General features: G+C 35.7%; 3 protein-coding genes across 6 annotated transcripts in view; 2 read left to right on the forward strand and 1 right to left on the reverse strand.

The window, feature by feature from the left end:
- Positions 1–13262, forward strand: part of per3 (period circadian clock 3) — a 30277-nt gene extending 17015 nt beyond the window's left edge. Inside the window, exons 16-23 of the mRNA XM_016268289.1 lie at positions 3651–3787; positions 3873–4058; positions 5169–5429; positions 6314–7026; positions 8233–8425; positions 9606–9792; positions 10210–10360; positions 12450–13262. Of these exons, the coding sequence (XP_016123775.1) occupies positions 3651–3787; positions 3873–4058; positions 5169–5429; positions 6314–7026; positions 8233–8425; positions 9606–9792; positions 10210–10360; positions 12450–12548 (1927 nt within the window). The 3' untranslated portion in view covers positions 12549–13262. The remainder of the gene's footprint in view (positions 1–3650; positions 3788–3872; positions 4059–5168; positions 5430–6313; positions 7027–8232; positions 8426–9605; positions 9793–10209; positions 10361–12449) is intronic.
- A 1281-nt stretch (positions 13263–14543) lies between these two features.
- On the reverse strand, positions 14544–17110 carry LOC107582468 (prepro-urotensin II-beta-like). Its single transcript, XM_016268310.1, has 4 exons — positions 16342–17110; positions 15833–15958; positions 14744–14787; positions 14544–14645 (listed from the first exon to the last, which is right to left on the reverse strand). The coding sequence occupies exons 1-4, from the start codon at positions 16445–16447 to the stop codon at positions 14544–14546; spliced, it is 378 nt and encodes a 125-aa protein (XP_016123796.1). The 5' UTR covers positions 16448–17110.
- A 2171-nt stretch (positions 17111–19281) lies between these two features.
- Positions 19282–22708, forward strand: part of LOC107582469 (coiled-coil domain-containing protein 50-like) — a 28154-nt gene continuing 24727 nt past the window's right edge. For 3 of the 4 annotated variants that reach the window (XM_016268311.1, XM_016268313.1, XM_016268314.1), the window contains exons 1-2: positions 19282–19332; positions 20288–20401. In XM_016268311.1, coding sequence (XP_016123797.1) covers positions 20353–20401 — 49 coding nt within the window. In that variant the 5' untranslated portion in view covers positions 19282–19332; positions 20288–20352. The remainder of the gene's footprint in view (positions 19333–20287; positions 20402–22708) is intronic. The other variant, XM_016268312.1, reaches the window with a different exon arrangement.

Here is a 22708-nt window from a genome sequence, read left to right on the forward strand (position 1 = left end):
ATGACAGGTTGGAGCGCCGGTGCGATCATTTGCTCTTAAAATACTTTGTCATTTTTTGGTCATATAGATAAGAGTAATGCATCTTTTGTATCTGTAAAGACTTTACGTTTATTCGTGTGCACTCAGGATAACAACGAAACGTTGCGCTTTTGTTAAAAAATGAAAGCAAACAAGATGCGCTTTCTGCCGTCTCGGTCTCTGTGAACTTGAGCGCGTTCACTTCGAAACTCTGTGTATGCTTGCCTTATTACAGACATGAAAAATATATCTATAGAGAGTGAAACTTTTAAATGGAAAAAAAAATTCAAATAGAAAACAAATATTCTCAGATTATGTAATCCGTATGGAACATGCATACAGGCGCATACTGCGGAGATGACGAGTCAGTGTCGCCGACTTCATCTCTTAAACCGAAAACAGAAAGCACTAGTGTAACAATAAATTATTAAAACGTTAATGCAGTGTACTTGCTGTTTTTCCCCAACACATTCATAATTATTATATTTGCCGGTGTGCTGTGGCAAGCCTTTTTTGCGTGCGCTTGATCGCTTATTAGGCTATGTAGGCAATTAAAGGCTCATTATTATGGTTTATATGGTTTATTAATAAAAGTGTGACTAATAGTCGACTAACGCTTAAAAATGAACGACGACTAGTCGACCAGAAAAATCTTTAGTCGATTATGTAATTATGAACGCGATATAACAGTAATCTACGGCTCTGAGTATTAAATGCCGCTCCATCTGAAAGCACGTGATGGAGATTTACTATTCACAGAACCGGCTTTACTGACGAGATGCGCATGACAATCACATGTGATTTATCGTGCAGCCCTAAGTAGTGCTAGGCAGTATACCGGTTCATACCGAATACCGGTGTTTATTTTTGTTATGATATGAATTTTTTAAATACCGCAATACGGAATGTCGCTTAAACAATGTTCAAAACGCGACACTGTTTGAAAGGGGTCCGTTTTCACTGTTGCACTGTGGTGAGGGAACAGCTGTATGTGTTACTAAGCGTGAACGTTCCGAAACTGAAGCTGTAGAACTAATAGAACGTGATGACACAGAAGAACTCATCCACAATATCCCCACTGACCACCACAAATATCCACCACCCCCTGCCATCAGCTCCCGCATCTCACACACACGAACGCGACTTTAGCACTAGATTTAGCAACTTTCAGACCCTTTTAGCGGCTTTTTTTCCATAGAATATTCATACTGACTGTAACGAAAGGGTCTACCAGTGAGTGGCGCAGGTGTCACACATTAGCATTTACTCCACCGGCCTCACTCCGTTCCCACGGCTCTCGGCCCCGCACCTCTCGTTTTGTCTCTCATAGTTGAGGTATACCTATGATGAAAATTACAGGCCTCTCTCATCTTTTTAAGTGGGAGAACTTGCACAATTGGTGGCTGACTAAATACTTTTTTTCCCCACTGTATATGAAAAAGGTTTAGATTTTTGGATAAAAAAAGTTTAATAATAATAATAATTACTTGATAATTATTTTAAATATGCAGTCCATAAAATTGTATTTTATTTTATATAATTTTTTCTGTATATTTTATGTTGTTATTTCTTGCTTGAAAATTAAAGATAGAAGATTACATTTGAAATAACAGTGTATTAATATCCATTACTGGATAATCCAGCAAATTAAATAATTTTTCTTTTGTAATTAACTTCATTTAAATATGCAATTCATAAAATAATATTATATAAATATTATATATGTTTCTAGAAGATTACATTTGAAATAACAGTGTATTAATATCCATTACTGGATAATCCAGCACATTAAATAATTTTTCTTTTGTAATTAACTTCATTTAAATATGCAATTCATAAAATAATATTATATAAATATTATATATGTTTTATATAAAGTAGTTATTTTTTATTTTGGAAATTCAAAGAAAGTAGTTTACATTTTAAATAACAGTGTAGTCATATCTATTATTGAATAATCCAGCAAATAAAATGTTTCTCTATAGTAATTACATTTATTTATTAATTTAAATATATAATCCATTAAGTTGTATTGTTTGAGATATATATATATATATAAAATAAAAATAACGTTTTAGTAATATAGTAATAACGGTTTATTGGATAATTCAGCAAATGAAATAATTGTCTTATATTATTTTAAATATACAATATTATATGAACATCATTATATTATTATTTTATATTAATATTAAATGTATATTATATTATTTTAATATTACACACACATATACACACACACACATATATATATATATATATATATATATATATGTCAAACAATACAACTTAATGGATTATATATTTAAATTAATATATATATATTAGTGCTGGGCAACGATTAAAATTTTCTGCGATTAATGTTAATATAATATAATGATATATTCATATAATATTGTAATATTGATTAATCGCATTATGCACAAAATTCAATAATGAATTCAAAAGTAGTGTATTGTGCACTTTTTTCATTTAAAAGTACTGCTATATGAACAAAAGTGCAATAACATTTGGCTTGCAAGCACTTTAAACAAATAAGGTGCTTTTTTTACAACAGTATTCCTTTTACGTAGTAGCAGTAAAAATATTTATTGTAAATCTCAACTTATAACATTCATGTACTCAAATTAAATATAAAACCAAAACTATTTGCCACTGCCAGGGCATTAACGTTTTTATAGAAAATATTTTATAGTTTGTTATAGAAAAACAAGTTATGCTCAGAGTCCAGAGCCTCGATCATAACATTATAAACGGGCACCTTCCTTGTAGAGACCAGGAACACACGGGACCCAACGCAGCAGAGTGCGACGCGGGACAACACTTGATGGGCGAGTAGAGACTCGTGTGTGCGGGATGCGGGAGAATAAGGGTGTAGCCTACTCACACTAGGCAATCTTAACCATGCCTGAGCGTGTTTGATCCCCAAAGCATGTAGATCGCTAACCGCGCCGGAACGCGGAACTTCTGATGCATGCAGCATGATTGCGTGAACATTTCTGAGAGGCAAAAGTGATATATCTAGACTGTAAAGCAATATATTGTGAGAGGGCCGTGTGTTACCGCATCCCAAACGACTCAAAATAATAAGCCACAAAGTTAACAAAACGATGCACTCCACTGTGCTGAGCGAGAGCACTTCTCTGCTGTCTTCACGTGCTATCGGAAACTTCCTATTTCCCCACTTATGAAGTCGTGACTCGTGAGCGCTGCTGCAGTCTTAGGCCCACCCCAAATGCTCTCATTGGTTGAGACGCGTGGTGACACCCATCCCAAGCTAGTACTGATCAACATCCCACCCCTCCTGTGACCCCCATATGGTTTGTCTGTATGTGTATTCAGAGCCAGTGAGCAACGGGCTTTCATAAAAATAAAAAATTGAAAAAATATAACGTCATAACGCATAAACTTGCCCAGCCCTAATATATATATTATTATTATTATTTATTTATTTATTTTATTTTTTTTTTTTTTTAATCTAGCAAATGAAATAAAATTTCTATAATAATTAAATTAAAAAAAAATATAACAACATTAGAAACAATGAAACAATTAGAAACCTTTTTTGATATTATCATTCATTTTAAGTGTAGCCTGTGATCTATTTATGGAGGTTTGCTTTCTTCTTCTAGATATCTTGAGAGCTGTGCGACGTCTGCTCTGAAACGAAAGAGCGACTCTTTGTCCATAGCTACGTCATCTTCATCCTCCATGTCTGAGGAAGACAAACCCACAGCGGCTGCACATGAAGATGCTGTGAACACAGACGGTACGAGCTCTCAAAGTCCATTGCAACCGGTTCTGTATCCTCCTAAAACCCTGCACAGATTCTGATGACTGACTTTCTCCTGCAGAAGCTGCTCTAGAGGGCGCTGGTGCTCTGGACAGCCAGGTGTCTGCGGGTTCGGCCACGACGGCAGCGGTGGTGGGAGCGCCACTCACAGACATTACAATCTCCACTGAAGCCATGAGCGTGGTGTCCGTCACCAGTCAGTGCAGTTACAGCAGCACCATAGTGCACGTGCCGCAACCCGAGTCAGGTGAGTTACAGTGACCCAAAATGTGTTTGGCCACTTAAACCGTATTTAAAGGGATAGTTCACCCAAAAACGAGCATTTGCTGCTAATTTACACACTCTCAGGCCATCCAAGATGTAGGTGACTTTTTTTCTTGAGTAAAACCGTAAAGAAGATTTTTAGCTTAAACTATGGTCCTTGGTGATTGATGCAAATGCAAGTGGCTGTCTGAGAATTAAAAAAAAGCGTATCAAGCAACACAAAATGAATACCTGTGGCTCCTGACGATTTATTGAGGTCTTATGAAGTGAAACTATCTCTCTGTGCAAGAAACTGAACATTATTTACTACATTATTATTTATAATCCAGAGCCTCAGGCAAACAAACTGGAGTGATGTCTGGTTTGCGAACGAATTGTTCTTTTGAACCTGTTCTTTTTTGGAAACTAGTGGGACTAGTTTCAGATCTACAAGTTACTCAGTCAAAACTCACTTTCGGATGTCAGACAGTCACGCCGACTCAAAATGAGCCAAAATACCGGCGTATCAGATCCTCTTATGAACTCATTCAGCGCTCCAGTTCCTCTAACATTCACTTAACTGAGGAAACAGTTCGACTCGGACTGGAGACCGATGAGCCGGTGATCTGCGCATGCGTAAACCGAGCACTTGTATGAAGGGGAGAAATGAAAGTTTTTATGGTTTCTCACAGTTTATGTAAAAAGGTGAGCTGATGAAGACAAGTTTATTCACTTATGTTTTAGACATGTAAAACATCTACGTTTCACATCATTATAATAATATAATTGCGTATACATTGTCATTGCGTGATTATGTAAAGAAACGGAAAGAAACATCAGATTTCCCCATGGCCTGAGGCTCTGAATTACAGATAATAATGTTGTAATTAATGTTCAGTTTCTGGCTCAGACCGATTGTTTCACTTCATAAGACCTCAGTATATCGTCAGGAGCCACAAGTATTCATTTTGTGTTCCTTGATATGCTTTTTTTATTCTCAAAAACCAGTAGACACTTGTTTGCATTTTTATGAATACATTTTTTTTATCCCTTTAAAAATAAGTTTTTAGGCAGCTCCGTTGAATGCCTGCATCTGCCGCTTGTCTTCCTCCAGAGGTCACAGCCTTAGAAAATGCTCCAATGGGGAGTGAACCAACAGACTCCGCCCCCACCCCTGCACGCCCCGCCCCCAGCACCTCCTCAGCGGCTCAGGAGGAGTTACTCGTGGTGGATCTTACTAAAGAGGTGCTGTCGGCCCACACCCAGAAGGAGGAGCAGCAATTCGTAGATCGTTTCCAACATCGTATCCTGCAGAGTCCCTACAGCTCCTACCTCCAGCAGGACAACAGCAGCATGGCCCATTCTCATCACAGAGGTGTGTGTGTGTGTGTTTGTGTGTGTGCTAGCTGTTGTTATTTATCAGTCTATTTCTTGTCATGTTCTTCATTTATTATTTGCTTTGGATAAAAGTGTCTGGCGCAACTTGTGATAAGAACAAGCACTCTGGAGCAACCTAAGATTAATGCTGCCTATGGATTATTCATTTGATTCTATTATTAAAACTATATCTTTTATATAGTTATTTTTTATCTGAAAATGTAAAGAAAAAATTTACATATTAACAGTGTGCTAATAACTATTGTTGGAAATTCCAACAAATTAAATATTTTTTATAATAATTTAATACTTTATTTAAATATACAATCCATAATGTCAATAGTCTATATATTATATTATATTATTATTATGTAATATTAATTATTAATACTAATTATTATAATAGTATAATTAAGATTAGTTTTTTTATAATGTTTTGATGTAATTGGTGTTTGATGTAATTTTTCTTTGACATTTTAAGTGAAATATTGTGTTGTGTGTAATATGCATATATATATATATATATATATATATATATATATATATATATATATATATATATAAATGATGCTAAGGCAATATAATATTTAAAAATTTTTTATTATTTTAAAATTTAATTTGAGCAGGGTCTGTATTTATTTGGTATTACATTGGCTGTAGCATCAGCTATTGAAAAAGCTGAATTGGTTGGGCCTTAGTTTGAACTACCACATTTGAGTTATTTGGCCAGTTTTTAACAGTATTTTATACTGCACAATATAGGAAATGAACTGTAATGTTTCACAGAAATAAAATGCATTAGCCGTGAACATTAATGTCTCCCATACAGCAGTATAATTGTGTGTTGAGACTCATTAACTCTCATTTCCCATCTACTCTCAGCTGATGTTGTGCGTCCTCCAAACAAGCACAAGCGGCCCAAACCAGAAGACTCATCCGACAGCTACGGCTCCCAGCCGGGCAAATACTGTTCACTTCCCAGACCCACAGGAGCGCCTCATTCCTCCTGGCCGTCCTCAGAGTCGTCTCAGCCCCCGCCATCCAACATCGGCTTTGTGCCGCCCATGGCAGCGCCAATGCAGTCGGCCCCTTACTTCACTGTGCTCAGTGCAGATCAGCAGCCCATGGTGGTCCAGCCTGACCAAGCTGTCCAGAACCTCCAACCCATGCCTCCCATGACTCCCATGATGGTCGTCCTGCTTCCTAGCTACCCCGTGTACCCCGGCAACAATGGCATGTATCCGCAGGGAATGCCCGTCCCGGTGCCCGGAGTCGTTCCCCAGCCTCCCTTTAATATGGGCGGCTACATCCCGTCTGGTGGCCACATGCCACATAGGTCTCCATCTCAGGGGCATCCTGCAGGGTCCAGCGTCACAGGAGCTGGGATGCCACCGGGTGCCTCGGCGGAGGTCGACTCGATACCTGCCCCTTGGTTTGGGGAAGACCTTGATGCAGCACAACCTACAGCACTCTTCTCCAGCTCTCGCTCCAGCTCGCCCATCCAGCTGAACTTACTCCAGGAGGAGCTGACCAAACCCACCGAAGCCCAGAACAGCACCGGTCCAGAGAGTCTGCATGAGCCCCACGCCAAAGCGGTGAGACCAACTGAGATCGGACTTGAGAAGTTTCGGGCAGTTGAAATACCCTGAGGAGTGACATGATCTACTCCATCTGAAGCTATTTTAAAAAGTATTTTATTCAAATATTTTTGTAATTATGGTGCATGTAGTTTTTATGACCTCATATTATGTTATTATATTAATAATTAATGAAATACTTAAAATATTTAAGTAAAATATTAAAATATGTATTTAATACTTTGTAAAAATTCATATGAAAGGCCCTTGAGAGACCAATTGTTATTTAATTTATTATTAAAATACTTAAATTTAAGTAAATTTTTCAAATATATAAAAAATATTTAAAAAAGGACGTGGAAGGGCTGTAAGAGACCAATTGTTTGTTTTTGTTTTTTCAGAAATCCTATTTAATAAAATACTAAACATGTTAAAGGAAAAAAAAATTAAATACTTATAAGAAATCACTTCAAAGGGCCCTAAGAGACCAATATAATTATTTATTATTAAAATATTATATTTAAGTAAAATATTAGAATATATTTAATAAACTAAATTTATATAAATATTTTATAATAAAATAAATGTATATTTAATAAAATTCATTTTTTAAATATTTTTAAATATTCATGTGGAAAGGCTGTAAGAGACCAATTATGTTATTATATTAATTATTATTGAAATATTTAAAATATGATGGTAAAATGCATTAGAAATATATATATTCAACATCAAAAGTTGATGTTAAAAAGCCTTAAGGGTCCAGTTATACTGCTATTATAATAATTATTTAAAAATGTAGTAAAATATTAAAATGTAGTTTAAAAATATTTAAAGTATTAACATTTTTGTAAAATTTCGTACGAAAAGTTTTTTTTTAAATGTTAAACATTAAAATATATGTGAATACACGTACATTTTGTAAAAATTGGAAAGGGCCTTAGTAATTAGTAAGTACCAAGTACGTTATTTTATTAAATATTATTAATATATTTAAAATATTTAAATGTGTGTGTGTGTGTGTATATATATATATATATAATATTAAACTACTTTTCATGTGAAAGGCCTTAATTAAGCAATTATGCATACTTGTAGTTTATGTTTTTGTTTTGCTTTATCCCTAAAGATAGTAATTAGTTCCACTAATTATGAAGCTAAAGTTTGAGTGAAGTTTACTGGCTTGATCAGCATGACTCCAGCTGTCTGTGTCTCTGCTCACAGGTGGATGCTCCCAGCGAGTCGGGTAACCAAGATGCCCATTTTACCTCCAGCGAAATGCTTGACCAGTTGCTACAGGAGGACGCCCGCTCAGGAACCGGCTCCAACGCTTCAGACAGTGGCTCCGGGGAGTCGGGAGGCTCTCTGGGCTCCGGGTCGGGACTCTGTTCTAACGGAACATCTACCAGCCATACCGGTGCTGTTCCAAATCACTCGTCCATGACACTGAATGTTGTGTGGAAAGAATTATGCATGTTTTTTTTTTTGCATTGAATTTCCATTATCAGAAAAAAAAAAAAATTTGTTTTGTTATGATTTTTGTTTTGTTCTAAATTTCAGTCTTAGGCCCCGTCCACACGGAGACGTGTTTAGCTGTATACACATACATTTTGTATCGTATAGACGTTTCGTCCAGACGGATCCGGCATTTTGGGAGAGTGAAACCGATATTTTTTGAAACCGAGTCCCTGAGTGGATAAATCTGAAAACGCCACCCTTGCGTTTTCGTGTGGACAGCGAATCCGTATATATTCTGAAACGAGGACGTCATCAGCCCACGTCTCGCCCCTAGTCAGAAATCGCTACGTCACGTAACAGCAACAAAAACATGAACAAACACTGAACAATTGTCTTTTTATTAACTAACATTAACACAGATTAATAAATGTATTGTTGCAAGGTTTATGCGCATAGTCCAAGTCTTCTCCGTTTTTAGTATCTCTGGCAGAATTACAGCGCCACATGCTGGTCTGGCATGTATACTACATCGTTTTGTGTCGGTTTCGTGTGGACGCAGATATTTCTTGAGACAAAACTTTAAAGTAATATTTAAATAGCATTCAATAATATTTTATTAAATTACTATAAATGTAATAAATATGTAAATATATAATATAGGTTTTTTTCTTTTACATTTTGAGTGAAATATTTGTTAAAATGTATATTTAATTTATTGAATTAAATATTTTTTCATAAATATTTCATTTATTTTATATTATATTTCTGCATTTTTGAATGTGTATGGCTGATGCTCAAGCTATATAATACCAATAAAAATAGATCCTTCCCCATGTATAAATTCAGGGCATGGTGTGCATTTTTTATTTTTTTGTATTACAGTGTGTTACCGTCAGCCATACACATATGAAATTGCCATTTAAAATGGAATTTATTATTTATTTAAATGCCATTTCCACCATAATTTTTTTTTAGTCATAATTTCTACTACATAAACGTCTTCCAGAAGATTATTTTAATGGAAATTCAATTAAAAATGAAACTCCTCACCCTCATTTTGTTCCTGTATGACTTCCTTTTTTTTTTATATGAAACACAAAAGTTTCATTAAACTGACCGCTAACATTTCACGTTTATAGGCAGCAGCAATAGCAGCAAGTACTTCGCCAGCAATGATTCATCAGACACGTTGCGGAAAGCGCGCAAGTCCACGGAGGCCCAAGAAAGGGAGCATACAACCTTCAAAAAGCACGTGGACAACCCGTTATGGAGCATGATCAAGCAGACGCCCGAACCAGTCATGATGACCTATCAGATCAGTCCCAGGTACCAGACCCGGAACGTTTCTCGCTCTCTCTTTCTCTGAATCCTGGGTTCCCCGCTCATTCCTCTGAGAAACCTGAGAGAAGCGTGACATTTTGAGCGTCTCTTTCCACAGGAGAAAGAGATAGCGCTGCCAGGCTCTCTCGCTGAGGTAGTTCTGATCAAGCTAAATGTCTCATTGCGTCAGCCCTGAGGTAGGTGACTCCAGGTGACGGTACACAATGAGACCCGTGATAAAGAGCTTGACGAGGTGACACAAGCACCTTATTATGAACGGAGGAGAGGGCGAATCTGCCAGGCCTAGATGTTTTTACAGTATTAAGATGTTGAAATCAAAGCAGTGTGCTGTCGAGTGTCATCAAACAAACATATGAGGCAGCATAAGTGAGTTTTATTTTGTGTGTGTGGATATCCATGCAGGGATCAGGCCCAGGTTCTTCAAGAAGACCGGGAGAAGCTGGTTCTGATGCAGCCCATGCAGCCCTGGTTCACCCAGGACCAGAAGAAGGAGCTGGCCGAGGTCCATCCCTGGATCCATCAGCACACGGTCCCACAGGAGATCAACACACAGGTTATACAACTTATTTACATCAGGATCAAAAATATGTATCGTTATAGGCCAGTATATTGGCCATATTCTTTCATTTGAGATGGTCTACTTATGAATGGATGCATGGCCGATTAACAGAAGAGCAATTATAAAATCTTATCTTACGACAGACTTGGATAATGCACATTGTTCCAATATATGGCCCTTTCAATAGTGGTTGGATCTGAATTTAATAAAACAAAAATTCTCTACATTGAGTGAAAAGAAGTGCTTCATAAACAGAAGATTTTGTATCTGGATAATATATATATATATATATATATATATACATACATACTGTATACACTACCGGTCAAAAGTTTGGGATCAGTAAGACTTGTAATGTTTTTTAAAGAAGTCTCTTCTGCTCATCAAGGTTGCATTTATTTGATCAAAAATACAGAAAAAACAGTAATCTTGCAAAATGTTATTACAATATAAAATAATTGTTTCTATTTTAATATCCTTTAAAATATAATTTATTTCTGTGATGCAAAGCTGAATTTCCATCAGTCATTACTCCAGTATAAAGTGTCGCATGATCCTTCAGAAATCATTCTAATATGCTGATTTATTATTAGAATTATCAATGTTGGCAACAATTGTGCTGCAACATTTTTTTTTTTTTGGAAACTGCAATACTTTTTTCAGGATTCTTTGATGAATAAAAAGTAAAAAAGAACAGCATTTATTCAAAATATAAATATTTTCTAACAATATAAATCTTTGCTATCAGTTGAACACATCCTTGCTGAATAAAAGTTTTAATTTCATTCAAAAAAAGAAAGAATAAAAATGTACTGACCCCAAACTTTTGAATTGTAGTGTATATTGTTAGAAAAGATTTCTATTTTAAATAAATGCTCTTCTTTTTAACTTTTTATTCATCAAAGAATCCTGAAAAAAAAAATATTACGCAGCACAACAAACAGTTTCCAGCACTGATAATAAATCAGCATATTAGAATGATTTCTGAAGGATCATGTGACACTGAAGACTGGAGTAATGATGCTGAAAATTCAGCTTTGCATCACAGAAATAAATTAGATTTTAATGTATATTAAAATAGAAAATCGTTATTTTACATCATTATAATACAGTATTTCACAATATAAAATTTTTTCCTGTATTTTTTATCAAATAAATGCAGCCTTGATGAGCATAAGAAACTCCTGTAAAAAAACACACGTACACACACACACACACACACACACACATATACACTTAAACATATATATGTTTAAGTGTATATGTGTGTGTGTGTATATATATACATACATATACACATATACGTACATATATATATATATATATATATGACCATTTTTTTGTGATTTTGTTTTTATTAGTTTTAGATTTAGTACATTTAGTAGTTTTAAATGTCTATATGGTGCTTTTAATAGATTTTTATTTTAGCTTTAGTTATTTTAGTACATCAAGTTAAACTAAATGGTGCTTTGACAATTAGCTGAAATTTTTGTTTTTTACAGTACGTATATATTTTTTATTTATATTTTATTATTCATATTTATTTATTTTATTTCAAGTAACAAAAATAATTGTATGGTTTTAGTTTTAGTTAACTATAATACCCCTGCTCGTCAGGAGGTAAGGCTAAATGTTTTATTTTACATTTATTTGATATGTGGTTTGCAACCATGTGTATAAAATGTCCGAAATACAGGTTTAAATGAATGAATGTAAATGTGTGTTGCAAATTATTAAAATATATAAAACTATCTTAAAATACATTTATAATTGCAAATATTTTTCTATATTAACTTGATTATAAGTTTATAAAAATATCAGAGGAATATGTTATGATGCTATGATTTAATTTTGATTACTACCAATTGTTAGATTGGTAGATTGTTAAATTGTTTTTTTTGTTTTTTTTTTATGTAATTTAGTCCTGTGATCAAAGCTGAATTTTCAGCATCATCACTTCAGTCTTCAGAGTCACATGATCCTTCAGAAATCATTCTAATATGCTGATTTGCTGCTTTGCATCATTCGACTGCTATCTTTATTGTGTTTCATCATGATCTAACATATTTATTTCTTTTTTTAGGGTTGTGTGAGTTGTAACACCATGGAACCGGGTGAAGAACTGAATCTTCAGACTGGCTCTCCAAACCCTCCCACTCCTGACAGCTCCTGTCCGTCATAGGATGCTAGACCCGACACAGACACCTGACCGCACACCCTGCTGGACCTCCAGCCCTCTGGGACTCAGTGATTCTTCTGCTTTCAGCTGGGAATCATAGGAAGAGAGAGACACCCGCATCCGTGTGCCAGTCTCTCATAATTCCTCCTGAGTTCACGAAACGAGGCAAGCACTTTGCACTCAATCAAACCACGTCAGAGTGAGTTTGGACACTCGCAGGAGACGGACATTTAGTGATGGTCGTCACATGACCATGCATTTCTCTCTGCTGTTCTCCGTTACAGTCCATGGACCCAAACAGCTGTGAATATCAGACTATAATTTGGTAGTGGTGTCATAAGAGCTCTTCATATTTTTTAGACTGTTGCCCGAATGTTTTTTTTTAAGAAAGGTTTTTTTCATTAATAATGTGTCCTCTACTGAATCTTGAATCTTGCAGGCTCAGGAGGGTTTATGATCTCCCAAAAGTCCCTGTAATGAGTTTCCTGAACGCTTGCGCAGATATAAATGTGTATAAACACATTAGCACTCACCGCCAAAATCTAACAGCATCTACGAATGGAAATGAATGATATTTGGTCCAGAGCACAAAGTTCTTCATTCCTTATCAAGTTCATCCAATCCAAATGAATAATTTGAGTGAGGCCTTAAGATAGTTTTTCTGTCAGTGTTTTCTGTTCTCAATTTCAAATATTTTTTCCAATATACTTGTGATTGAATGATGTCAAGCAATGTCTTACTCTAGTATAAAACTCACAGTGATGGTGTAATCGGAATATGCAGATATTTTTCTGTTGGGTTGAAAATTAAAACAAAATTATAAATAAATGTATAAAAAAAATAAAAAAATGATTTATATAAATTTACATCAAAAAATGATGACCATTATGATTGTTGACATTGTGACATTTATTTTTGTGATGTGAATATGGGAGGAAAATCTGATTAATTGTCAAAATACAAAAATAGAAATGCAATCTTAATGGGTTTTTTTAATTAGTTCTATTTATGCATTATTATTATTATATAGTATATATTATTATACTGTCGCTGGGGCAGTACCCTTTAAAAGGTACACCTTTGTACCTTATTTACCACTACAGGGTCCATATTAGTACCTCAAAGCTACGTATTAATACCTTTTGAGAAGGTAATGCCCCAGAGACAGCTTTTGTACCTTTTCTGAGAGTTTAAAAATATAAAACTTCTCAAAACCATCATAAAGTACCCAAAAAGATGAAAAAAAACCACTGCAGTTTACCGTATGATTTTCTCCAAACCTATTTTTTGTCATCTTGTCTTCTTTATTTATTAATCTGTACTGATCTGACGTGTGTCGTTGTGAGCGTGTTTCCTGTGCTGTTCCTGAAGTCAGATTAGACGCCGTTCCTTTATGTTTTGTAGGTTGCTGCGGTAATAGAGAGCTGCCAGAGGCCCGATTACTGGCCCGTCAGTCCCACCCAACAGAAAACCTATGATATGTACAGTTTTGTGATCAAAGATACACTTTGTACAGTTTTTAGAAAGAAGTGTAAATATCAGTCCAATGTATTTTACGAGAAAAAAAAAAGTGCAAAATACAACAAACTGTATGAAAAAAAAAACATTTTGTCAAATTCAGGGAAATATTTTGACACGGGATGATAACTATGAATAAAAGAACTCAATGACTCAAACACTGTTGTTTTTAAATACAATCCTCATATTTTTCAGTTTTTTTCTTTTTGTATTCTCTTTAATCGTCTAAAGTAATAAGCACACTAACTTTTTTAAACATATTTTCTTTATTTACATCAAAGCTTAAAGCATGTACAAGTATGTACAAATAAAGTATCCACTATTTTTCCTACAAACATAAATATATTTCTTTGCTAATTTAGTGCATCAGGCCCACAGAGTTAGTGGACGAGTGTTGAAAATTACACGTAAAGTTCATGAGAACGCGCAGGTGCATGTACTGTAAGTGTGTAAGTGCTTGAGTGTTATTAACTAGATGTTTCAGACACAGTATTTCCAGAAACACTCTGTGTTGCTGCCTCGTTTGCGATACTGCTTCCTGCCGCCCAGGAAACGACTCAACAACGGCTTTTCCAGCAAGACCTGAACGACAAACGTGAGTCAGTATGTTTAAATAATCCTTCATAGCTGTCTGTTGATATAATGTTCAATGATGTCATGGGTTTCATTAAATCACTCACTTCTTTTGCAGCTTGACTCGGGACAAATCCAGCTGTTTTGAGACCTGAGAGGGACATGAAGAAGAACAAGACTAGATAAGAGTGAGTTACATCCAGCTGCTGATATCAGTCCCTTCTGTTACTGTAACTTACAATTTAAATGTAAATTATTACAAAAACTTTATGAATTATTATAAATGATGTATCATTATTTCTAATATTTTATGTATCATTATTTATAATAATTTATCATTTAACATTCCATAATTGCTGGACTAATGTAACAAAATTCTGTTTTTTCTGGACATCACTACAGATTTACTGTTTCTGTTTAACGTCTCAGTTGTTTCTCAGATTAAATGAGAATGTATCTCTAAATGTATTTTATTTCAGATAGCTGGCAAGGCAACATTTCTCATTTTCATTTTGTACCTGATGTACTAAACTAATAAAAAATGTTGTATAAAAAATAAAAACTATATAGATAAATTAAAAAAACTATTTTTAAACCACAAAATTACTAAAACTTTAAAGTTGAAATAAAATACAAAAATGTAAACTAATTTAAAATATTAATAAAAACTATAATAATATCTCAGTGATACTAAAATAAGACTGGAAAGCATTTCTAAGAGCAAGATCTAAGCAATTAAATTGTCCTCTGGATTCACAGCAAGTTTCAGCGAAGAGAATATTGAAATGAACCGCTCACCATCACTGCTGATGTCTCCAGTGAAGAGGGACGGGTAACCGAATCCCGCGGCACCCTGGGACAGATACGCTTGCTTGGAGTAACTCAGGTCGTCTGGTGGCAAGGCAACATTTCTCATTTTCATTTTGTACCTGATGTACTAAACTAATAAAAAATGTTGTATAAAAAATAAAAACTATATAGATAAATTAAAAAAACTATTTTTAAACCACAAAATTACTAAAACTTTAAAGTTGAAATAAAATACAAAAATGTAAACTAATTTAAAATATTAATAAAAACTATAATAATATCTCAGTGATACTAAAATAAGACTAATCTTAAGATCTAAGCAATTAAATTGTCCTCTGGATTCACAGCAAGTTTCAGCGAAGAGCATATTGAAATGAACCGCTCACCATCACTGCTGATGTCTCCAGTGAAGAGGGACGGGTAACCGAATCCCGCGGCACCCTGGGACAGATACGCTTGCTTGGAGTAACTCAGGTCGTCTGGACTGACCACCTGCTCCTCTTCTACAAGAACTACAGGTGAACATGACACATAACATCGGTCTGTCTTTAAGAACATTTATAATATCAATACCCTACAAACAGTAATACTGTGAAAAATCATTACAATTTAAAATAGAATTTATTCCTGTGATTCAAAGCTGAATTTTCAGCCAATATCAATGTTGAAAACGGTTGTGCAATATTATATTATATAGGGCCTATTATATTATACTGTATATTACACATTTTATATTTTAGCACATAGTCAAATTTTGATGATGAATCATGTTTTTACAGTCTTGTCATTTAAGCGAGTTACCCTTCACAAATCCCTGGAGAAACCTGAGATTGAACCTGTAGACTTTAGCTTGTTGAATCGGTGTGTGTGAATGAGAGCAGATGAGAGCTCTTACCAGGCCTGGCGTAGGTCATCTCTGCCGAATGGATCAGCGGATGTCCCAGCAGTGGTTCGAGGACGCTGAGAAGCAAAGCAAAGAATAGAAAGAGTTTACACATCATGATGACACGTACAGACACACACAAAATCTCTTTCTTCCGCGACTTTAGCCAAGAGGGTCTCGTTTAAATGTGTCTGTCTTGTTTCTGTCCTGCACTTATATACCCTCCATCGCTGGCCATGTCATCTCCCCGTCTCCATCTCTGACCTCCTCCCATCCCTTCGTATATTCTGTGCTTGTAAATTCACAGGGGATGAATTAATGGATCAATAAAACTGAAAGACAGATGCAGGGTCTGTGCGTCTGGGATGAGCCGCACTATTTTACCAGTTCAGGATGTAATCCAGCCGAGTTCATAAATCCGCCTGAACACAGGTGGGAAAATGGCACTTTGCGTTAGAGCTCGCAGGATGGAGTCGGCCAGGCAAATTGCCTACTTAATTCATTTATTTAAGAGGCTGCTGAGATTTATTTCCCATGATGCCCGCTGCGGTTTCCTCCTTATGATCCCCGTGCCTTCTATTTTAAGAGACTGGAAGTGGCAAATAGAAAGTGTGACCAATTTTTTTAATGGTGTAAAGAAAAAAAGGTGAGAAGTTGTTTTGGCCACAGAGCTTCATGTCAATCACATTTATTAGTCTGAGTGATAGACGTACTGCTTCAACCGCACATCCATCCATCTATCCATCTATCTATCTATCTATCTGTCTGTCTGTCCGTCCGATATCTATCTGTCTATCTATATGTCTTGTCTGTCTGACATCTGTCTATCTGTCTGTCTGTCTATCTACAGTGGGGAAAAAAAGTATTTAGTCAGCCACCAATTGTGCAAGTTCTCCCACTTAAAAAGATGAGAGAGGCCTGTAATTTTCATCATAGGTATACCTCAACTATGAGAGACAAAATGAGAAAAAAAAATCCAGAAAATCACATTGTAGGATTTTTAAAGAATTTATTTGCAAATTATGGTGGAAAATAAGTATTTGATTTGAAGTAATTTCATCTCAATACTTTGTTATATACCCTTTGTTGGCAATGACAGAGGTCAAACGTTTTCTGTAAGTCTTCACAAGGTTTTCACACACTGTTGCTGGTATTTTGGCCCATTCCTCCATGCAGATCTCCTCTAGAGCAGTAATGTTTTGGGGCTGTCGCTGGGCAACACGGATTTTCAACTCCCTCCAAAGATTTTCTATGGGGTTGAGATCTGAAGACTGGCTAGGCCACTCCAGGACCTTGAAATACTTCTTACGAAGCCACTCCTTCGTTGCCCAGGCGGTGTGTTTGGGATCATTGTCATACTGAAAGACCCAGCCACGTTTCATCTTCAATGCCCTTGCTGATGGAAGGAGGTTTTCACTCAAAATCTCACGATACATGGCCCCATTCATTCTTTCGTTTACACGGATCAGTCGTCCTGGTCCCTTTGCAGAAAAACAGCCCCAAAGCATGATATTTCCACCCCCATGCTTCACAGTAGGTATGGTGTTCTTTGGATGCAACTCAGCATTCTTTCTCCTCCAAACACAACAAGTTGAGTTTTTAACCAAAAAGTTCTATTTTGGTTTCATCTGACCATATGACATTCTCCCAATCCTCTTCTGGATCATCCAAATGCTCTCTAGCAAACTTCAGACAGGCCTGGACATGTACTGGCTTAAGCAGGGGGACACATCTGGCACTGCAGGATCTATCTATCTGTCTGTCTGTCTGACATCTGTCTGTCTGTCTGTCTGACATCTGTCTGTCTGTCTGTCTGTCTGTCTGTCTGACATCTATCTGTCTGTCTGACATCTATCTATCTATCTGTCTGTCTGACATCTATCTATCTGTCTGTCTGTCTGACATCTATCTATCTATCTGTCTGTCTGTCTGACATCTGTCTGTCTGTCTGTCTGTCTGTCTGACATCTATCTATCTGTCTGACATCTATCTATCTGTCTGTCTATCTATCTGTCTGTCTGTTTGACATCTGTCTGTCTATCTGTCTGTCTTTTTGACATCTATCTGTCTGTCTGACATCTATCTGTCTGTCTGTCTGTCTGTCTGACATCTATCTATCTGTCTGTCTGTCTGTCTGTCTGACATCTATCTATCTGTCTGTCTGTCTGTCTGTCTGACATCTATCTATCTGTCTGTCTGTCTGTCTGTCTGACATCTATCTATCTGTCTGTCTGTCTGTCTGTCTGACATCTATCTATCTGTCTGTCTATCTATCTGTCTGTCTGTCTGACATCTATCTGTCTGTCTGTCTGACGTCTGTCTGACTGTCTGTCTGTCTGTCTGTCTGACATCTGTCTGTCTGACATCTGTCTGTCCGTCCGTCCATCCAACCCAAGCTGCTTTTTGTAAATCTGAAAAACAAAAATTGTCACGGAGTCGGGACGCTTTCAAAAGGTACTAATATGCACCCTTTAGGGGTAAATAAAGATGCAAAGGTATACCTCTTTAAAAGGGCATGTCCCAGTGACAGCTTTTGTACCTGTTTTTCTGAGTGTTGAAATATACTTTCTGCTAATGACCTGATGATTAAGACTATAATACAATATTATAAAACTGGTCAATACAGCATTCTAGGCATGAAACGTTTATAATACCTATGTAGACATGCCCCCAAAATAAAAGTTATGTTTGTTGACCAAAGTCTTGAAACAATTCCTCAAAATGAACAGCAGGTGGCGCGAAAGGCTCGTGTGAAACTCCACACGATTCTCTTTGTTTTGACTGAGAACAAAAGTAGCAGCGAAACTTAAACTCTCATTGTGTGAGGAAAAATCCCCCAAACATGAAGAACGGAGGACACGGAGCTCACGCTGGAGAGAAGAGGAGCCTGAGATAGACGGCAGTCAACCCGACACACTCATGTGTTTGTGTTTTATTGTGTGTCACGCCTGAAGAGAGACGCGACTTTCACGGATCTGCGCGCGTCTGCAGTGACAGAAGAGGGTACGTTTGTTTTTACCATATTTTTGTTGTTTTCTGAAATAATTGTTTATTATAGTGTGTTTTTTTGCTCTTATAAGACCTATATTCACTATAAAGTCTATTTACGCGCAATACACAAAATAACTTTTTAAAAAGTAGAGCATTGGCATGCAATAATTGTTTGTATAAAGCTTACTGTCTGTGGTTCATTAGTAGCCTATTCTTAGTGAATGTAGAATCAGCAACACTAAAACTGAAAGTGTGACCTAGTTTTCCATGTATTACTGTAATGGAAATGATATAGGAAAATATTAAACTGGGACTATTAGAGCATTTTGTTTTCAGCTGTTAACCTATTTATTAATGTGTTTGGATAAAATATGGAAATCAGCTTCTCTGAATTAGACATGCACTTGAACATTTCACTGTTATTGTTGTTTGCTACTGTAATGCATTTTGCACTGTATCAGACATTACAGTGGTATTGCATTTTGTTTTTTTATATTATATTGTCGTGTTGGCAGTACATAATTTAGTGTTGTATTTGCATTACAATATTTCTTGCAAGGTCAATCTAAGCTGACCGCTAAATTTGACTGAAGCCATGCTCTCATTGATAGTATTTCAGCATTGTATTTGATGATAATTCTGTTTATTGGATTATATTTGTGCCTTCTTGTTATTGATACGCTAAAATAATTTCCTAAGCTTATCAATATAAGACTGAATGCTCACAACAAGAAACAAATCCCAGAGGAAATAAGAACTTTGTCAGCGTCTTCATCCTCAACACAATGTGTGTTATTGTTTCAGGATTTATGGAGATTCGATTATGGCTGGCACGTTACAGAAGTCATACTGATTGCTTCTAGTGTTTGACAGTGATAAGAAGTTGTGTTAGTGACACTAGTAACCTCTAAAAACCGTTTGAAGGATTATGTGAGTGTGACTTCTTCTCATGTTTGTTGTGTTTCAGCGGTGTTTGATGCTGCAGGTTTCTTCAGAACATCATGAGACCGTGAGCTCAGTGTGGAATCAGCCATGGCAGAAACTGACATCGACAAATCTCACCTGCCCCGTGTTTATGATGGTATGTTTCAAATCTTTAGTTGCTTTAATATCCGTTTCGCATCTTTAGTTCCTATGCATGTTAAAAGTGTCAGTGTCATTTTATTTGAACAGGGAACCCACTGTCCATAGCTCCATACCAAAAGGTTTTTAAAAAGTGTTCCATGTTGCAGTGTTATTGTTGATCTGGTTTAAGGTAATAGGTTTAAACACCAGAAGGGGTTATACTATATATAAGCCATCAAACCTAATATTGCTTCATTGGAATTGTTTTTGTAATTGTAGGTGTGGTGTAAGCATTGTTGGTATTTGGTAAATAAAACTATAAAAATGTATTTCATTTATTGAAGTAAAACTGAATATATATATATATATATTAGATGAAAAACTTGTTTTTCAATTAAACTATTAAATGAAAAGCAAGCATGCTTTAAATGTTGGTTTGGCAGCTAACTGAAATTTTAAATAAATCTAAGTTGTATTTAAATAAGTGAAACTATACTGAAAGTATATATTTTTTAAATTACTGAAACAAAAAACGTGTAAAAAAAAAAAAAGTTAAATAAAAAATCTTAAAGCTTAATAAAAATATTTTTAAAGCCTATAACCTTAAACCAAAAATTGAAAAATGCACACAACAAGAAAAAGGCACACAACAAAATCACTCAAACTTAATCTAAAATTGAAATTAAATCTGAAAATGTATAAATAAAATAAAAATGTTAATCAATACTAAAACAGTATAAGAGCTATTACCATAAAAAACATTTTCATTAATTGAAATAAAATAAACATTAAATGATTAAAACAATTATTTAAGCTGTAGATGAAACTAAAGTAACTAAAAGTAAATAAATTAAAAACTAAAACTAAATAGACATATTTTTAAAAAGAAGCTAAAATGATAAACAATTGAAAACAATAAAAATGACAAAAAAACGACAAAATTACATTGAAAACGAAATTTAAAAAGTTTAACAAAAGCTATAATAGTATATCAGTAATGCTAAAATAACACTGAATAGTATATAAATAATGCTAAAATAACACTGGGTAAATGCATCATATAAATATACTTTAAAAACAAAAAAGGAAAATGTACCGAATTTTTATAAGCGTTCTTCATCCCTGTTACGTTACTGCATGCAGGAAACAACTGCACTTGTATTTATTTCCACCAAACGTACAAATAATTATCCATAATCTATCAGTTTTCTGAAAGACAAAGCATTCAAAGCAAATCCTCTGGGTAAAAACGTGTTGAATGCTTGATCAGCACCTGGTTAATATTCCTGTGCAGGTTTTCCGGGTGAGTTGTGTTGTCTAGATGTTGTTTGGCAGGGCTGCTGCTGTGTGTTGTAGGAGATGAGATCAGCATTCAGGAATGTGATGTGAGCTCAGGACAGCAAGCGAGCGTTGTGTGGGGCAGATAAGAGCTGGAGACCGTCCGCACACTCGTGCTCTTATCTGCTCTGGATGAGCTCAAGAGCTTCCCGCCGTTCCTGTTTCTTAAACAGGATTTGGGTCGAGATTCCAATCTTCTCCCGTTTTGGCCTAAAGCTGGAGGCAGGAAAGGGGTGTGAAGAGTTCAAGTGCAGGAGAATTCAGATGGACAGCACACAAAGACATTCTCTTAAAACTAGAGGTTCTTTATAGAAGTTCTTTAGATTATTAGAATGTTCTTCACACTAAGAAAAAATCAAATGGTTCTTTAAGAACTGTTCACTGAAAGGTTCTTTAGGGAACCCAAAATGGTGGTTTAGATGAGTTTACATCACAAATCTGTCAACAAGAAGAACGCATGAGGAACAAGGAAGTACTGTTTGGATTGTTCATATAAACTGATGCTCTGCTGTAGTTGTACCTGGAAAGCAGACAGACTGTCTTCAGCGTGTGAAACTGGACACTTTATAAAAACCTACCCAGCGAGCTGCTTAATCATAATGCATTTTAAAGCGGTCATATGATGCGATTTCAATTTTTCCTTTCTCTTTGGAGTGTTACAAGCTCTTGGTGCATAAAGAAGATCTGTAAAGTTGCAAAGACTAAAGTCTCAAACCCAAAGAGATATTCTTTATAAAAGTTAAGAGTCAACCACGCCTACCTAAAACGGCTCGTTCTAACACGCCCCCACATATCTACCTCACTATGTGGGAAGATTTGCATAACGCCGCCCAAATAACTTTTGTTCTCGCTGTAGTATTGTTGCTGCCGCCATGTCGTGAAGACGCTGTGTGTTTCGTTGTGAAAGCGAAACTACTTTGTTTGGTCTTCCAAAAATGGACACGACTAGAAATCAGTGGTTAAGTTGTATTTACAACACTGTTCC

Source organism: Sinocyclocheilus grahami, unplaced genomic scaffold, assembly GCF_001515645.1.
Source record: "Sinocyclocheilus grahami isolate Dianchi unplaced genomic scaffold, SAMN03320097.WGS_v1.1 scaffold44.1, whole genome shotgun sequence".
Taxonomy (NCBI): domain Eukaryota; kingdom Metazoa; phylum Chordata; class Actinopteri; order Cypriniformes; family Cyprinidae; genus Sinocyclocheilus; species Sinocyclocheilus grahami.